Source organism: Agelaius phoeniceus, chromosome 1 (assembly GCF_051311805.1).
Source record: "Agelaius phoeniceus isolate bAgePho1 chromosome 1, bAgePho1.hap1, whole genome shotgun sequence".
NCBI lineage: Eukaryota > Metazoa > Chordata > Aves > Passeriformes > Icteridae > Agelaius > Agelaius phoeniceus.
The window spans coordinates 36,196,730-36,216,772 of record NC_135265.1 but is presented as its reverse complement, the minus strand read 5'-3'; the positions used below and the strand labels follow the sequence as shown (position 1 = coordinate 36,216,772).

The following is a 20,043-nucleotide window of genomic DNA, read 5'->3' as shown; positions in this document are numbered from 1 at the left end:
CCTCAGCAGGAGATAGGTTCCAGCTTCTGGCAAGTGCCCTGTAGGGATGACTCCAAGTAAAGCATAAGCTGAGATCAGAGGCTGGCAGGGCAGCACCTATGTGTGGTGAATTGTCAGAAGGTCAAGCATATTTGAGTCTAACAAATTCCTGATGGAAGAACTTGTTCTATACCTTACAGAGATCTGTTTAGACAGGGGACAAATAAATCAGGCTGAAACTGGCCTCCTTTAGGGTACAGATAAAATCAGGACTTCTTGCTTCTTGGAGAAGAAATTGGAGAAGCAATTTTGCCAGTGGGTCTCCTAAAATGAGTTATCTCCTACCTTCACTGCTGTTGCCATCAATTTGTGAAGCTGTCTGCTTTACCTCCATTTCAGTTCCTCACAGTTTGTCTCTCAAATGTTTTATGTACAGATTCGACTGTGCTAGAAGCACAAAGTTCACATCAAGTGTAGTCTTGCTTGGTTTTATTGGAACTGATAACAATCTCATTCCAAAGAGTGGAAACATTATTTCTGACTAATCAGGTCATACAAGATAACTTGCATAGTACATTCATTATACAATGATTACTATTAAGCATTGCCCCACATGGAGAATATATTCAGCAAACTCACTCAATCCTTTTAATTGTGCCTATAAAAGTGTGTAACGTCCTCATATAGTTGATGCATTGTCATGACCATGGTGCTCTGGAGGAGAGAGATTCTATTCTTGCACACTGCTAATTGCTACAATATACCATGGATGTTGCCACAAGTAATAAATTCCTGAAACTACCTCACTGGGATATGGTCTCCAGTATGTTATACGGTAAAAAATCAATGGAATGGCACCATATATATCTGGGGAAAGAGGCACACTAAATGAATCACATCTTACTTTTCTGATACAAAAAGACCTGCAGAAAATACTGCTTAACATTGCAGTACTGTCTTGGTACTGTCCCCCTCACTTCCACCATGTATTTTTGCAGATAAACAGGAGTCTGTTTAGCAGGGTTTCAGCATTTCTGGACAGGCACTGCAAGGTTGAATCAAAAGGGTTCAGTCTTTCCAAAGTTCCTAGATAGCTTCCTCTATGCTCAGATTCTGTGATTGCTTTACCTCTTTGATGCACAAAAAATCACAATTCTTTAAAAACTTTCTTCCAGTCATGCTGTTTGTTCTCATAACTTCAAAGTGATAAAATAAATATTTTCCTTCATTTCTGCATAGAAAGAAAAAAAAAATGTTAATTTCCTTCTTCATACTCAAAAAGGCAATTAGTTGCACTCTGCCAGACATGCACACCAATTGTGGGGAAAGAGAAAAGTACGGTCAGAAGTAATTGACATACAAAGCAACAACTTTATCTTTGTAGCAGTGAGTACAACTACCCCTCACAGTTTTAAAACTCACCATTATATTGTTGTCCCTTCAAAGTAGCTTGCACTGAATATCTTTGTTTCTCTTGTTCACTGAGTGGACTCATGATTCTGGCATGCTGAACTCTTTATTGACCTGCTGGGAATGCAATTTATTCCTGAGAAGACACCATGAAGCTGGACATGTAAAAGAGTTTTGTGACTGGAATAGTCTTGTAATGCTTGGCAGAAAAGTGATTTCTTACCTGGCTGTGGTGGAAATAAGCTGCATGCAAACACTAAATTCTCCTCTTTTTTTTTTAGTGTTAAAGGGGAATTTTGTTAGAGGGCATCCAGTCAGTTTTTATAGATAATGTTTTATATGCTCCCTTTTCCTGACCTAATTTTCCTGCACACACAAAACCAAAACAGGAAAACATGACAAATTGATTGCATGACAACAGATTTATCTCTTGTTGGCTTCTTGTAACCATGTGAAAGTCATCTTAATGAGAAAGCACATGCATCCAGCCACACCTTGTGTTTTGCATGATCACATGCTGGAGTCTTCATGCCTTTTCCCCCCTCTTATACTGCTTTCCTCAGCATTTGCACCCTGATGAGGATATACAAGACACTGACTGCTGGACTATCTCAGACCTCAGTCTGGGGGTCCAAGCCCACCTGCAGCAGCACCATGCACTGACAGCACTGCCCCCAGCCTCTCCTGGAGCTCTCACCTCCACAGCATCTGCCAGGTCTACATGTGTACATCTTTGCTGCCAAAACCCTTCCAAGCATGGCTCACTTCCATTCCTGACTCACAGGTAGGGTTGGCTGATGAGGAGTTAATAGTGGACAGTGTGTGAGCCCTGAAGGCTGCTGGATACCCCAGGGTGAAACCCCACTGGGTTGCCAAGTAGTCAACTGCACACAAAGGAAGATATTGAGAGGATACAGTAAGAGGATAACTGTACCCTGCTTTTCCTCCCCAAAGAAGCCCTCTGGTTCTCTTAGATTGGCATAAAGTAGAACAGATGGGCTTGGTAAAAAGCCTGGGACAATGCTTAAAAATGCCAGTGGAGATGCAGGGGAAAGCACTGTGCCTTTCACTGTCTTCAGGGATTCCTACACAACAGATCTTTTGAGGAAAAGGCAGAGAACTGCCTGCAAGGTTTCTGTGACCATTCCCATTCAAGGAGACAAGAGAGATGCAAGTTTTACAGGAATACCTGAGTGTGCATTCCAGCTTGCTGAGTTTTATTGCTGCTGCTGTGCTAAGCATCCAATTCTCACCCAAAAAGAGGCATTTTTTTCAAGAGGGTCATAAGTCTTAAAACTCACTTAAGCATAGAAGGAAACAGATTGATAAGATGCAGTCCCTGAAGATTTTCCCCAGTGCCTGAAACTAAGGATATAACAAAGTAAAACTGGGATTAGAATACAAGTGCTTTTTCTTCAGAATGTCATAAAGTCCTACAGTGCTGGCCCTGCTTAGTTTGCCTCAATGTTAAACATTAACAAGTTATTTCAATGCTGAGTAGGAACAAAATATGAATGAGGCATCCTTGTACAAACAAAAAGTTGTAGGCAGTGTCTGTACTACACAGCCTGAAATGGAGGTAGAGCAGATATAAATGGGGTAAGGAAAGAGGCATAAAGCATAAGCAATTAGGTTCACTGGAATGATGGGAAAAATTCAGATGTTTGCTTCACAGGTGTTCTTCTCATCTTTTCTGAAGGGTTGAATCAGAAGGAAATCAGATAAACAGAAAGCAAATGTGAAATGAGGATGACAAAATAGGAAAGGTGAAAAAAAGGAAAAGAGCAAATCAATGAATGAGTGATAAAGAGGTAAAGCAATTGTTACAGAGGCAGCACACTGTAGAGAGAAAGATACAAAAGTAAAACGTTTTTCAAGAATTCACAAACTTTGGTTTTGCTCATCAGCTGGGGTCTCAGGCTGACTTCTTCTGGCAGTTTTCTTGAAGAAAGTTTGCAGAAGTGGTGAAGAAAGAGGATCACCACCCAGGTTTTCTTGCCCTAAAAATTCTGTCTGTGTTGTACTGAGGACAGACAAATGGTAGACTGCGATGCCTCAGTTGTGGGTGAGGGTATATTGACCTATAAAGCACAGAAAAGTTTGAATCAGTTTGCTCTGCAAACTTGTGTAAAAAAGACAGCAGAGTTAAAAACAAATAAAACCCTACTTCGTGCATCAAAGCATGCTGGTAACACTATGGCTTTTAAATGAAAAAACCACAAACCATTGAATATTAATCAATTTACTAAAATTTCTGTGTTGGAAAGTAGGTAATAGGCCTTTGAGGAGGTTGATAGCCTGGCACAAAGGCTGGGAGAACAAGCAGCTGGGAAAGCTTTCGAGCTCTGTGAGCTCCTTTGCCTCAGCAGACTTTGAGCCCAGGGTACCCTGTTAAGCCAAAGAAATAACTTGACCAGTTATTAGAGAAGGGGACCAAAAAGCAACTCAGCTAGCAGCCCATCATGTTTCTGCCTCTTTTCCTGCTCCTTTTCTGTTCTCCTCATTTTTTTGTGTGCCTCTTAAAGAAAATGTTTAGCCTTGCTGTTCAAGATTAAATATTTTTCCAAAGGAGCTGTGAATACATGAGAAGAAATTATCTTAAAAAAAACCCAAAAAACACCAAAACTTTGCTTCAGTGGGATTAGTATATATTATGCAGTGGTAGATCTGACTGTGCTGTCTTTGCTTTTCTTCAGCCTTTCTCTGCAGATAAATGCTGCAGATCTTTGAAAATCTGAAATACTGTCTTTGGAAATATTTGAAATCTCTGGTACCAGATCAGGAAGGCTGTACAGCCATGGTGCTCTCTAAGGTTAGTTAGTCTTCTTTAGACAGGTTACACTATGCAATGTTGATGTGGCTCAAAAGCCATCAGCTCAAAGAAAAAATCCCTTTGCTACTTGCATTTTCCTTTTCTTTGCCTCTCTTCCAAGTGTTTTATCTCTTCTCCTTGTCAAAACAAAACACCAAAACCCCAAGTACTAAGAGTCACTCCACACTCCAAAAATAAACCTTTTACCATCTCCATCACTATCTAAAAACTATTGCACAGCCATTACTAAGTAGAAAAAATCCCATCAGGTGGTAAGAAAAAGGGAGGAATTGTTTAAATGAAAGCTCAGCTCATAGTTCTTCCTTCAGCTCCTGACTTGACTTTGACTCCTGTATCTTCCTCAGAGATTCAAGGAATTTGTAGTGATGGTTGTTGATGATATGAGGGAGCAGCTCTGTCCAGCCTGACTGGAGAGCATCGTGCCCAATCCTCACACAAGTCTGCTGTCAAGCAGCCATCTGGACTGCATTCCCACCCTGACACCTGAGAAACACCCCAAAATCCAGACTCTTTGCATCATATCTCAGTGTCTGGCAACTCATCCCACAAGAGAGGGAAGCCTGCAATGTTTCAGGCATTCACAACCATCCTTTGTTGGATTAGGGCCCAGTGCCAGGATTTGTGCTATCTTCTGCTGGCATGGACCAACATTTGAATCCAACCCTTGATATTTAATTAAGAACAGTATTTGGAGCATCTGTTTGCAAAAGCAGTCAGAGTGTATTCAGATAATGAGCACTTTGCAGCATGTTGTGAGGCCATGCATTTTGTTATTTAGAGCTTTCTTGGAACTGAATTCCCTGCAAATATACACAGGATGAATTAGAAATAGAGTCTAAGTGTTCTTTCTTCTTCTGACCCCCAACACAGTAATGACTGTATGGAAACGGACACTGCAGAATCACACAGAGAAAATGTCTTGTGAGCCATCTGATAAACCTAAAATTAGAGCACTAGTTTGTCCAAAGAATTGGCTCAGGAAGTCAAATCACTTAAGCTGAACAGAAAAGCATAGAAGGAAGGATGCCAGAGCAGTAAGAAGCAAAAAGCATAGCTTGAATTACCCTTCCTTATTCATTATTAAAGCTTTGATTTGATGGGGTTTTTTCTGAGAAGTGGATGATTCTTCAAACTACAAGAACATAATTACTGATTTACCCAGTGAATATAATGTTTTACACTATGAAAGTTCTATAGAAATGAAATTAGAGTTGTTTCAATGTACAGGCCATTAAACTCACACACTGTAGACTAATAGAAATGGTCTCAGCTAGATTTCGTTTCTGATTACATCTTTTGCTGAGCAACAGAACCTGATGGACTGTCATTAACCCAAGGATCTAAAAATGCTGGTTGGTAGATGAATAAACCCTGCTTCCTGCCTTAAACAGCTATTAGCAAATGCCCTTTGACATCTAACTTTGATTCTTACACTCTTTCTTTGGGAAATTGTGATAGGGACCTTTTTCTTGTGCTGCAATGCGTAACAGAAACAAGGATCTGGTGAATAAGATAAAAAAATTTGAGAGATGAGATGTAAAGACATTAAATGCTTTCAGACAGGACTTTCAAGAGGAGGGTGTGATCATAAACAAGAGATGCTATAACATTTTTGTTAATGATAAGGGACAACCCATGATGGGAGTTTAATGGGCTTCATAATGCATTTTATCAGATGTTTTTATGTTCCAAGCTGATCTCTTCCACAAGGCTGGCAAGCTCTTTCAACATGCTGAGGGAAGTCCAATCTGCAAAGACCAACCACTTACAAAAAATGAGTGTTGATGAGGTGTAGAAACAAAAAAATGCAGGAAGACAGGATATAATTACTCCAGCTGCCTGGGTAGGCAAAAGGAGGGAGGGGCAACCATTATCCAAATACAGCTCATTACAAGAGACAGAATGGAAGCAGAGAGTCAGACCTCTTGAAAAGGACAGCCCAGAAGGTATCTGCAGGCAGGAGAGTATGGGGGCAAGTTTTTGGGATCACTGAGAAGGGCTCTTTGTGCCCTGATGTCTGAGCACCACCTGAGAGCCTGTTCTCTGCAGGGATTGCATGCAGTGACAGCAAGGGGCTGCTCAGGTGGCTGCATTGCATCCTCAGCCTGCCCTGGGAACAGGGGGAAGGTGATAAACTATGGCAGTAGCCTTTCTTTCTGTCAATAAATTACAGGCTGGGGTGTGGCATTTAAAGTGCTCTGTAGGAAGGAAGATGAGAGACCTTTATTTTCAATTATATGGAAATGCACACAGCAGTTTTGATATTTAAACTGACATACATTCATGGAGGTGGAGGCATCAGAAATTGAACTCCCATCAAGAGTGGCAGACTACTTCTCTTCAAGGAAAATACAAGAACATGAGAATTCAAATAAAGTAGCTTGTTCTTGGAGTTCAGGGATCAGCAACATTTAGAGCAGCTCTTCCTAGGCCCAGATTTCATCTGAGGTTCTTGTTTTCCTGTACCTGAGAGACCAAAGAAAGCACCAGATCAGTATGTCCATATGCAGGCATTCCCTTTAGCATGCCACAGGTCTATATTCCTGGTTTAATGCAGAGGAAACATTCCCTTGCACATAAGGAACTATATTTTCTACAATAACATTGGTATCTGGGAATATGACTTCATACTCCTATCTCCTCTGCATGGCTTGAAAGCTGTATTTACTGTCAAAGTTAAACTGCTTCTTCTTTAAACAAATCATCATCTGTGCTAAAAATTAACTTCATTATGATGCAATGTCAGTATTAGACCTTTTTATTACTATTAAAGTTATTTGCTTACCATTTGTAATTTACTTACACGGACAATTAAACTATATCTGCTACTTAATTTGTTTCCAATCAGTTGAATTTCATGATGTGACTGGCATAACAACATGTTATTTAAGGGTACATATTATGAAATAATAGAAGGAAGCTCATACATTATTTAAAGATTTGCAAAAAATAACTCTCTTAATGTAATAATTTTTTTTGGCATAAACAAGCCTCTCAGTGACTGTTTAGGCTACAGAAATGAAATTACTGCTGGGCATCTAGCCTCTAGCCCTCTAACCTTTGAAACATTGAAATAAAACACATGGTTCCTAATAATAGGGTTCTTGATAAGTCCCAAATTTCTTGAGCTAGACCACACCACTGTTTTATAACTAAGAAGAAAATTATATAAAATGATGGATGCAGTGTTTCAGTCCTCAGAAAACTTCTATTCTTATGTGCTCATGTGTCCCAGGAATAATGTGGTTTTGATAGGAGAATTACTGCTGCTAGACAATATAACTATAGAAAAGCTTTCTAATATGATGAATCTCAGAATCACAGCAATGAGGTCTGGAAAGGAATCCAAGAGCTCTAGTTCATCCTTTTGCCTTGTGGCAGAGCTAGCCAGACCTTTTCCATATCCAGCAGATGTTATCAAGGCCACTTTCTGGCCTCCTAGTCCTGCCTCCACCCAGCCTTTACAGTTAAACTCTTTTTCTCCTAACATGTAACCTAATTCTTCCTTGCTGCATTTGAAGCCCTTTAAGTCTCACGCTTTCCATAGGGAATATTCTGATAAATAGTACTTCACTTTTCCAACCACTTACACATTTCAAGAGGCATCACATTCCCACTCTAATTCTTCTCCTTGCCTGACAAGATAATTCCAATTCTTTTAACCTGTGCTTATAAAGCACAGTGTCTGATAACAGAGGGTTATATGTTGCTTTTATCCACCAGATCCATCCTCTCCTCAACCTGTTCTCCCACCATGCAAGAGTAAGTTTGATTTTTCTGTTAAATTAATGAGATATTTTAACTAGAAATGGTGCATGTTAATTAGTTGATGGCAATTCTTGTAATATGTAAACAATGTAAAGGACGAACTAGAAGTGATTATATGCAAAACACCTCTATTTTTGGTTGACTTTGTAGTGGAACCTACCCCCTGCTGTCCAGTTTTTACCATTTGCACAGAAAGAATATGTTGTTACTTCAGTACTTGAATTCCTGGAGCTTCTGATGAGTGTAAATTTTTGTTTTCTCTCCTTTCATCAGGACAGATAGTGCTATCATCCTCCAAGGGTAATATCCCAGTGAAGATCTGCTGAAACAGATCTGAAGACTCAAAACCTATTGACATTTATAATTCTTCTAATGTCAAAAAATTTATCTCATTCACAAAAACTGAGATAACAAAAAAGATATTTAAGGTAAACTAACCTGTTATATACTTGCTTAAAAGAAGTTTCCCATGTGTATTCCCTTAGAATCAATCATAGAATCCCCTAGGTTGGTTTTTCTGTATTGCATCCTACTGCAAGCATTTAGTGTAAGAGAAAAGCAGACAATTTTTTCAGTAAATGTCTAAAAATAAAATGCATTTGGGTTCTTATGTTAAAAGATTCTGAATCTTCTTGCAACTTCTTAGAAATGTTAACCTAGTGGGATATTTCCAAGTGCTGAGCTGCCTAATTTCATGAGCATCAAGGGGAGCTTGGTAGCTAAATAGGTAGGCATGTTGGAAAGTCTCTTTAGCACCTGTCAGTGGTCAGGGCAGATGTCCAATACCATTCTTTGAGCAATTTGACTGTTTTGGTTCAGCTCAGTGAGATGAAAGTGCAAAGGACTGAAAGACTTTTCTTAATAATTTCTTATGCCTTGAAGGAGCATTTGGCCCAGTATTGCTTTTTATTTTTCCAGAACTCAGCAATACACTATAGCTTACTGTGCAGATTCCAGAGAATTACTAAAAAATTCATAACCTAGAAACAAAAATATAAACAGTAATGCTGGATGCTGCACTATGCATGAAAATAACTGATGCCAATTCTAAATGTATACTGCTAATCAATGTAACTAGATTTGTAGACACTAAAATGACATCTTTGTCTTTCTTCCAACATGGGAAAATGAAACTACAAGAGGCAAAAACAAATCTCACAGCAAAAAACAAACTCAGTGTTGAAATCGGTCAGTAGTGCTTTCAACAATCAGTTGCTTAATTGTTTCTTGCTTTTCTTGTGCTGCTGCCAAGAACAAAGGTCATATTTAATGACTGCCTAAATCATTTGCAATATTTTTTAGACTTGGCCTAGAAGTGGCTGATGTGGATCCTTTAGTAGTACTTGGTAGGAAAGTCTCATATTGATTACCCAGTTAAAGAAACATTATCCTTCTAAACTGATTCAAATCCCTTCACATCCTCCAAAATACACACTTTTCCTTTTCTTTTCTGTTTCATGTCAAATACTGTAGTGACAGCTCAAACAAGGCAACACTGTTTGTTTCAAGATTATAGAGTGCTCAGGACATCCACATCACCTTTGAAGTAAATTTTTGAAGCCATAATCTCTCTGCCAAACAAAAAAGAATATATGTCATCATAGCATCATTGTAATGACATGACCTTAACCAGGAGTCAGAGGCAGCAGCAAAAGCTGAGGGCCTAAGTCTTCTCTGTCTTGTTCCTCAAGTAGAAAATGTCAGGGCTCCATCACTTAGAAGTAGTGGTTTACTGTCTCCAGTCTAGAAAGTGAAATCCAATACAGTCTCATTTTTTTAAATGACAGGACACTTCTGGTATTTACACACCTTTCTCTTCTTGCTTTATTATAGGCCAGTAGTTGGGCAGTAAACAAAAGGAAAGTATTTTGTAACAAAGCACTTAATGGTGAGGTGAAAGCAGAAGCAAGAATAGAAGAAAATGGAATATTAATTTCATAATTTCAAGGAAAGTCTGAGACAGAGTGTTAGGTTCTTCAGTCAGTCCCAAAACTGGGGCACATTGTCCATGTTGAGGAGGGTTGGCAGTGGAAAGCACTGGGGCTCAAGATAATGAATTTCATTCCATCTGAGGGACCTAGGTCCTATTACAAAAGTGACCCTGTACTTTCTGTATTTTCAAAAACATCTCAGTGGGACAGAGGGTGATCACGGAGGTGATGTCTACAGCAGCATTACACAGATACTAAATCAGTTCAGAGTTTCCTTCTGTTCTCTTCTCCCATCGCTAAAGGTGTTCCTGCCCCAGAGAATAAATTGGAGTCCCACAGTTTTTAATGTTTCTTTGAAAACTGATCATTGAAAACACAGATTAACTACTTCAATCTATCTTGATGATTAAAATACAGTGTTTAATATTTAGTGCATGATGGTTACTTTTCAACACTGCTGGTGTCTGCCCTTGCTGTCATTTAAGTCTGTACCATCACAGCACCATGGGATCACAGAATATGCTGTGTTGGAAGAGACCCATCAGGATCAGAGTCCAGCTCCTGGCCCTGCACTCACACCATGTGCCTGAGAGTGCTGTCCAAATGTTTCTTGAACTGTGTCAGGCTTAGTGCTGTAACCACTTCTCTGTGGAGCTGTTCCAGTGCCCAGCCACCCTCTGGGTGAAGAACCTTTACCTGGTATCCAGCCTGAACCTCCCCTGACTCTGCTTCATGCCATTTCCTCAAGTCCTGTCACTGGTCATGAGAGTGAAGAGATCAGTGCCAGCCCCTCCTCTTCCCACTGTGAGGATGCTGAAGACCACAATGAGGTCTCCCCTCAGTCTTCTGCAGGCCAAACAGACCAAGTGACCTCATAGGGCCTCCCCACTCACTGATCCTGACAGGTCCCTTCCAAATCTGCATATTGCATGATTGTATGATTCACCATCCTTGTGGCCCTCCTTTGGATGCCTTCTAATAGGTTAATGTCTTTTTTATGTTGTGGCACCCAAAACTGCCACCAGCACTCAAGGTGAGGCCAACTCAGTGCAGAGCAGAGCAGGACAATCCCCTGCCTTGCCTGGCTGGTGATGATGTGCCTCTGCAGCCCAGGACATGGGTGGCTCTCCTGGCTGCCAGGGCACTGCTGACTCAGATTCAGTTTGCCATCAACCATGACCCTCAGGTCCTTTTTTCCACAGTGCTCCTCTCTGGGCTCTTGTTCCTGGTCTATACACACAACCAGGCTTGTCCTGTCCCAGGTGCCAAATACCACACTTTCCCTTGCTGAACTTCATTTGATTAGTGATTTCCCACCTCTCTAACTTGTCAAGGTCTCTCTGCAGGGCCTCTCTGCCTTCAAGGGAGTCTACAGCTTCTCCCAGTTTAGTGTCATTGGCAAACTTTGGGTCCCGTGTCCAAGACATTAATGAAGATGTTGAAGAGAAGTGGGTGGAGGATGGTCCTGGTTTAGGGCAAATTTGGGAGAAAACTTCCAAAGGGGTCCCTCTAGAAAGCAGATTCAAGCAGCCCCTCCCCCAGCTGGTTTGGGAAAGTATTTCCTTGGAGAAAAGTGTAAAAAAAACTTGTTTATTTAACAAGCAAAGTATTCACAAGCATAAAAAATGAATAATATTAAACAATAAAACCTCTTGCTCTTTTGAAGCGATGGCAAATTCAGGAATTCCTTTTTGTGGGGTGTAGCTCGGCTTGCTCAGTCTCTTGTCAGTCCCTCTGGTGCTGGAAAATGCTGCATCCCAGGCCCCAGTGGGCCACAGGTGTGAGCTCCTGGGGTTTTTCTGGGTTTTCAGTCTAGAGCAGGCTGATCAGTTCCAAGAAAAAGAAAAACCACAGTCCAGGGAACTTCTCTGCCTCAGCTAGCTAAAAAAAACCTAAGTAAAAGCAAAGGAGAGCTCTCTCCCACTGTCCATGCTGCAAACAAAACAGTCCATGAGAGAGAATGCAGGGGAGCAAGTGCAGTTTCTGAAAACAGTTTCTGGGTTTTCTTCCCTCCCTTCGCTCTCAGAATGAAGAGCATAGAAGAGTGAAAAGGTCTTAAAGGTGTAGAGCTTAATATCCAGCATAAACAGAACCAACTGGGGATACAAACATCATAAAGTCACCCCAGGACAAGGATGGGGCCCTGGGGAACCCCCCTAGGGAGAGGATACCAGTCTAATGTCACCCCATTCCCTATAACTCTCTGTGCCCAACCCATGAGCCAGTTGCTCACCCATTGCATAACACTGTTATCCAGCTGTGTGCTGGACATTTTGTCCAGAAGGATACTGTGAAAGACAGTTTCAAAAGTTTTGCTGAAATCCAAAAAGATTACATCTACTGGCTTATGAGGTAATCCAATTGGAAAGGCGCCTCTGGAGGGCTCCTGTCCTCAAGGCTCTAAACAGTCGGGTTCTTTAAAACCTCCAAGGAGACAGACTGTAAACCCTCTTTGGGCAATGCCTTCCCATGCTCAATTTGCCTTATGAAGTTTCTTTGTTTCCAGTCAGAGCATCATTTCAAGCTACACCTGTTTTCTCACATGCCCTTGCCATGTACCACCATGAAAATCCTGGTTCTGCTTCCTCAAAAACCTCCTTATAGGCACTGGAATTAAAGGATGTGCAAAAGCAGAAGTAAAGCCTAAATACAATTTGTCCACAGTAACATCAGGCCTTTGTATCAGTGTCTTCTCCAATTTCCTCTCCTTCTCAATCCTGACTGAGCATTAGTTCATTAGCTCCCTATCCTTCCCCAACATGCTGATCCTGCAGGGTGTGACAAACAGCTGCAAGTACACCTGTGTAGAGGACCACTGACTTAAAACAACTTTCATGTACAAAAAGAGTCTTTCAGAAACATGAAATGCTACAATGTCACATCTTCATACTCATCTTCAGTATCGTTCTTGGCTTGGAGCTAGGATTAACCATCCATTATCTCTCAGTCACAAAAGCTGGAAAGCAAGCTTGAATTTATGTTTTAAATGCAAACTGATACTCTGAAATCATTCCTTGGCCCGGGACTATGTGCTGGTAACACATTAACCAATGTGAGAACTGGTAGCACTGCATCTATACCTAGGCATGTGCTTTCAGACCTTGCCAGACAGAGGGAAGAGAGAACAGCTAAGCCTTGCATATGCTCAGTTTCCCTCAACAAAACCATAAACCAGCAAATTGTTACACTAACCTTAACTTGCACATCGAGACATTCCATTGAAATGATACCCTGTAGGCTTGTGATTAGCTATCAACAGTTTGTCACTTAAATGTCATCCTTCAGGAGTTATTTAAGATGAAATAAATTTAGCCCAGAACCAAGCCACACTGGGGGAAGTTCAGCTTGCAGAAATTTGCTGTCCTGTTAGCTCTGAGCCACACTCATTTTTAGTAGTGTGTAATGACATGGGTAAAACTTACCCATATTTTGTATGATGGAGACACAGCAAATTTAATAATGATTTAATTAGTCATTTGTATCAACAGTAAAAATATCTGCAATTACTCTTATTAAGCCCAAACTGGAAGGCTGCCTTTCATTCCCAAGGGAACAGGCACACTACCAAATCATGGGAATTAGGAAGAAAGTGTTTTCCTGACTGCATTCCACTTTTGTTCATTATTAATGCATTTTTCATTCTCAAAAAGCATGACAAGGAATCCAAGTGCAAGAGGAAGGCATGGGGGAGAGAGAGAGAAACTGTCAGTGTACAAACCTGAACTTACTAGCACTAGCCTGGCACTTCCTAACACACACCATAAACTGTACTGATAATAAATAGCATAGATCCTCAATTCAGAATTTGAAGTTCTGGTTACAGGGGGCTCATCTGAAGCTTTTTATACTGTTTCCAGCAATATCCAGTCTGCCAAGGAATGGCCTGCCCATTTCACTTTTTTTCTCTGGAGTACTGCCAAATTCCAGGTCCTTCTCACCCACGGCAGAACATGTTTCTATTTCAAGGGGCTTTATTATTTCCGGAAAAAAAACCCCAAAATTGGGGTTAACACGTGGTGGCAGCAGTGAGTAGCAAGGAAGGAATGATGAAATCGATACTCAAGCTGCAAGGAGCACAAGGTATGGGCAAATTCCACAGAACTGCTGAGTTTTCCACGTGCCCATGTGTATATTTCTGCATTCGTTATGTGTATCTTTGCAAGTCCAGGTGTGAGTAGGAGTTTTTCCTGAGGGCATTTTATCCCACCGTGTGTATGTGTGTGTGTGTGTGTCTGAGTGCTTCTAACGAGCAGTTCAGACCACAGACAGGAACCAGATGATCCTCACAAACACAGGAGCAATGTTAACACCTCTGGGCTGCTGCTTCACAGCCTGCTCTCCAAGCCTAGGTTGCAGCAGCTGCTCTTATAATATCTAATGGCAGCTGAGGGCTGAGGATGGGATGCTGAAGCCAACAGTGAAATGCAGAGAGAAGGGTGTACCTTGTTATGCTGGGGTGTCATGTCCTTGCTCCCCTTCTTCTAGAGTACTGAGAAGAAGGCAAACCTAGTAAAGTTAAAATAGAGCTGTATGTAAGAAATAAATAATAATATTGAACCAGCTAACCAAATAACAACTATGTTTAATATTTTCATAATTTTCCTTGGAGAAAAGGAAATATTAGTTATCTGAACGTTGTCAGCACTATGTCAGTGTCAGGAGATTTAATTTTGGAAATTACTTTGCTACTTTGTGTTACATCTGAGCAGCCTAAAGCTCAAGTATCATAGCACATCTCTGGGCTCTGACTCAAGAAAAGGCACAGGAAGTGTCAGGAAACATGAGAAGATTAGTATTTCTGCCTCATTTTGGGAACTGCTTCAGGAGCTCCTCTGCAGCCTGTGGAGCAGGGGCAGAGTAGGTGACTCCTGTGAGCTGAAGGACCTCCCCACCATAGGCTGCCTTTGCTCTTCAACCAGTGCCCTGCAAGTTAGGGAGGAACATTAGCATGGATTTGCAGGCACACAAAAGAATGAAGTCTATCCCCAGAAAAGCTGCCAGCCACTAATGCAACAGTAATTCCAAGCATCCCTCACCTATCATGGAATTGGTGTCATTAGTGAGAGGTCCCTTCAAAGGCATGAGGATGGGAGAACATGACAGCATATTACTGTTTTATAAACAATAAACTAAGCAAAAGGTTAACATTTGTGGGTTTTCACTGCTTTTATAAAAATGCTGTGGACTGCAATTGTCATGGTTCACAAAGTGATGACAGAATTGAAGGCAGATGCACTTGCAGCAAGTGATTTCAAAGCTGTTTACCTGAGACTGTAGTATTTGTAATAAGTGTGCATGAAGAAGGGATGAAGCACTACTGAAACACAGCAGTGCTGGAACCATAATGGTGGTGATAGGATTTAATGTGGGAAGAAAAATAGTAAGGCAGGACTTTCCACTGGTGCAAGAAGTAATAGCCCAATAATGTAGACTGGTCAGCCTTGTATTGCCATTTCTTTTATCCTGACTAATCATGTGTAAAAGCTATTACTCCTCATGAATCCATATTCCTCTCTGTGTCTTCTCATGATCTGTACTAACTACTCCCACCACACCCTAAAAGTGTCCTCAGTGGGGTTTTATAGTGGCCTTAAGGCTGTTGTTCACACAGGCTGATTGGTACCTTGGCCTGTGCTGTATTGCAGAGATGATTATAACATTGCCAGGCTGTAAAGACAAAGAGGAGGGGATGTAGACATTTTAACATGTAGACTTTGAACCCTCATTTGTTACCTGAGAAGAAGAGTTATCCTTGCCACAGGAGGGCTGTGTGAGAGAACACGAGACAGGAAAAGAGAAACCACACGTGACAGGTCCTGCCTGAGCCCAAAGAAATGCCCTGCCAAGGCATCAGTGAGTATTTCTGTCAGAGATCCTATCAGCCCAAAAGAGCAAATGGAAAAAAGATGTTAAGGATCTGTCTTGGGCTTCCTCAGGAGCACCCTGAAATTTTGCTAGCCCACTATGTTTCCCAGTGTCTGCTTCTCAGGATGGAGCCTTGCCATGGAGGGAAACAGGGAGCAAGAAAGGATGGCAAAAGAAATATTATTTGCATTAGCCTTGCACCTTCTGGAGATGTGAATACAGGACAAGAATAATAGGTAACAAAACAAAACAGAAGAAAACAAAACAAAAAAATTCCCAGACTTTCTACAGTTACCTGTTGCTTTCTTTGTGTTCTTAGCAGTATTAGGTTTGGGGAACACGTGGCATAAGCTCCACCATGCAGCAAATTTCAGTATTCTATGTGGTCATATGCTATAAAAATTTAGTTGCTGAGTGTGACAATAGTTTTACAGCACTGTTAGAGGATGGCAAGAACCACGGGCCCATTGCAGTTTCATTAGCATAATTGGCATCCACACTTATATGGATTCAGCATTACTGAAGCAGTTTCAAAGGGACTGATTATGTGCTGTATTCCTTGGAGCAGAATTTCAGCCAGAGATCCCACTGGGATGGAGCAGACATGAAAAAGAGCCCTAAATTTTATAGTGTTGTGTCAGTATTACTACAAGAAAAGTGTGGTAATAAAAGAAATTTGTCACACACAGGCAATTACCAGCTTAATGGATTTACATTGTTCTTTTAGATTTATCTTGATCAGTTCTCTGTTATAGCTTCCCTTGATCATCTAATAGGTTTGCTCTTTCCCTAGAAACTGAACTTCAGTGTTTTTTGTTCCTTGCATGCAAAATGTAGTCACTGACTTTGTGATCTAGAAAATAAGGGTAGCATCACTCCAACACCATTAAACTATGTGTTTCTGCTAGCAGCAGGTTGTGCTCAGAGGTTTTTCTTTTCCTTTTTGAAGCAAATGCCCAAATGCAACTGCACAGCCAGCAGGGCAAAATCAGCAAGGAGGGTACAACATCATGCACTTGCTTGTCCCTAAGTCTGAGGATACAGACTAGAACAGCCAAAAAATTTCTGACTATGGCAACACCTGCTGAGAGCTCCAACCTGTACTTGGATCTTGCTCAAGTTTCAAGGATGTCCCAGCTACCTTACAGCTCTTACTCCAGCCAGTCTTGCACTGCAACATAAAGTTATCAGGACTCCACACTTCTTTCTTTTTCTTTTTTTGCCCTGGATGTGCCAGAAAGTAGGTATACTCCTCCAGCATGATTTTGCTCTGGAAGGCTAGTGCAAGGATGCTTAAGAAGGTTGACAAACCAAATTTGTACTATTTTTTTGGAAGCCATTTCAGTTGTTAGATAAATATAACACATTTTAACCTATATATATATTTTTAATATATACATTATATATCCTTATATATGGGCTATGCAGATTTACCATCATAAAAATACGTGTATTATGAAGTAAGGAGCAGTGAAATTATGAAAAATTATGTTTCTGCTCATGTTACAGTATGTGTACCTGCAGCTGTGCACAACCTGTGAGACCTGATGGCTGCCAGCTCCCCTGCCCAGGTAGGGACACTGAGAACCTACTGAAGAGTTTACAAGGACAGAAGCTAATCCAGTGCTGACCTTTGCTTTCACAGGTAGGAACCCGGGTTCTCATTCTGGAGGAATGTCTCAAGCTGTGACATCTTTTTGGGGAAGGGTCTCCAACACCGGGTCCCTGCCATTCAACTACCCAAGAAGTTCAGGGATCTGTCCTTAAGTCTCAGGGCTTAGTGGCTGCAGGATCCCATCTAGATTTGTCATGTGCTACAAATGAAGAGAGGTTTGTTAGTGATGGAGAGCCAGTAGTCTGTTAGATAGTCCTGTGTCTCTTACCATTCCAACTTAATTTACCCCTTCCCGTACCTTGACCATGCAATGAAATTATTTAAATGTTTTCAAATTAATGGGTTCGTGTTTTTTTCTTAACCCAAAGGGGATTAGAACACTGAGTGTACATGTTAAATACAATCACAGAAAAGACCACAGGTGCCCTTAAACTGTCTTTGGGACACAGAGAAGAAAATTGTTTTCTCCATTTTCTTCCTTAGACTGCTGTGGGAGACAGCAAAGAAAGCATTACATATTTCTTTTGATATATCACAGAGAGTAAGCGGTGGGGTGCTGTAAAACACTGTTAAATGCAAATATATTTTAGGAAGGATGATTAGCTTTAATAAGGGTATTTAAAAACAGCACTAAATATGTCACTGGGAATACAAATAGATTAGTTCTGTTATTTTTAAATTAAACTGATATTAGTATTTACATTTCTTTTTAATTTTTCTTCCTTTTAGAAGAAAGGAAAGAAAATCTAGGTTTACATTACAAAAGGGACAATGAGGATTTCCCTGTTTGCTCTCCAGAGTTTTCTTAACCCTGATATTTTGAATCAAGGAGTTGAACAGAAACAGGATAGCTGTGGATCACAAATGAGGAACCAGATACATATGGAATTGATGAGGTAATTAATATCACTTTCTTGTACATGTCTAAGAAAATCTGTTGTGTCCTGCACAGAAGTGTCTGTTTTGATGAGAACAGTCACCACCTATCCCACAGCTTCTTTACATGGTTCAGCAGGAAAAAAATTACAGTTTCTATCTACGATAGTCATTAGAAATCACATTTAACAAGGAACAAAGGGCCCTAGGTCAAGCTGTGAATGCCCAGAGCCATCCCAGCCTTGCTAGCAGGATGTGCTTTCACACATGCACTTGGCAGCAGCCAGTGGAAGCAGTCCCATGACTCCCACCCCTCTCTCCCAGCCCGGTGCCGTCCTTGACCATGCTTAGAACGATTATTTCTGTGACTGTGCAATGAGCTGGCTCAGTGGACAGGTCTTAGCTAATGATCATTCAGGGAAAAAAAAAATAGAAAGAAAAAAGTTATTTTTCAGCCTGCCTGTCCAGGTGGAAGAAGAAGGTTCTTGGCAGTGCATCTAGGGATGCTCACATCCCCAGCTGCTTGCAGCAGCTCCTGTGAAACCACAGCCTCACTGCAAAACTCCTCTTCTGAGGAATAGGAAAGAGTGAGGGGCTATTAGCTCACTTTATCCACCCTGGTTTTTCCTGATATGGAAGAGCACCAAGCTGGTTCAGGGGAGCTGGAAAAGGGATTGTGTGATAATGGAAATGATGGTAGTGCCAGCCCCAAGCATTCAGAAATCCTGAGTTGGGCTGGCAGAAGTCATAAAGGCTTTAAAAATAAGAAAGGTACTATTTCTTTTAATTCTTGCTGCAGTCTTAACCTTTAGGGCACATGAGATACTGAATACACATCTTCTTAGACTTTTCAGAGGGACTAGATTGATACAACAACAAGCCAAGACTTACATATTGCTCAGAAAATATAACCAGCCTTTTCTTGGTGGCTCTTTATCTACCCAGCATATCTGACATTTATGTATCAGAAAACTGAATCTGACCCTGATAACTTAATCAAAAATTACCAGGCTGCTGTGGTGGGCATGTGCTCCTGGGGCTGGCCATGATTCCTTGCTGCCAGCTCCAGGTGAGCAGTGATATCCCTGAGCTGCAGGCACCTGCAGGCACCCAGAGCTGGTGGATGAGCTCCTGGGCCACTGACCTGCTGGTGTGCCACACACCCCATTTTGGGTCACCTCCTGCTCCAGAGCCTGCCAAGTAAGTTGTCATCAGGAAATACTTTTCCCTTGCACTCTGCTGATTTGATTTGGCAAATTGTCCGAAGATCAAATCCTCCCATGAACCAGTAGGAGTTTCAGATTATGTATATCTCCTCTTGGGTTTATGGGTGATCAGAGAATGCCCATATGCATTATTTATTATGCAGTTGAGGTATTTTGACAGACTTGGAAAATGGGCTATCAGGAGACTGTTCCAGCTCAGCATGGATGGTCTGAGAGAAATCTTAGGAATTATTACAGTGGGTGAAAATCTGCAGTTCAGCACCTGCAGACCTGCCAATACATACACACAGATTGATATCTTACATTGAGATATGCAGTTTTTACTACCATAATTTAAGCGTCAACTTTCTTCTTCCCTCCCCTCCAGTGTGTCCTCACACTGCTTCACCCCATGCAGGCCTGTCCAGAAGCCTGCTAAAAGAAAACAAACACTGATTTCAGGTGGATGAATACATGATTCCCAGCCAAAACCACTTTGCCTTGCACAGTACTTCTGTTTTGCATTGTGAGTCATTACATGTACCTGTGAACAATGGGCTA

At 41.2% G+C, this 20,043-nt stretch overlaps 1 protein-coding gene across 1 annotated transcript in view; it reads left to right on the top strand.

Moving 5' to 3' along the window:
* Window positions 1–17,800, top strand: part of LOC143693770 (uncharacterized) — a 105,499-nt gene extending 87,699 nt beyond the window's left edge. The window contains exon 5 of the mRNA XM_077176454.1: window positions 17,296–17,800. Within this exon, the coding sequence (XP_077032569.1) occupies window positions 17,296–17,334 (39 nt within the window). The 3' untranslated portion in view covers window positions 17,335–17,800. The remainder of the gene's footprint in view (window positions 1–17,295) is intronic.
* Window positions 17,801–20,043: the final 2,243 nt, after the last annotated feature.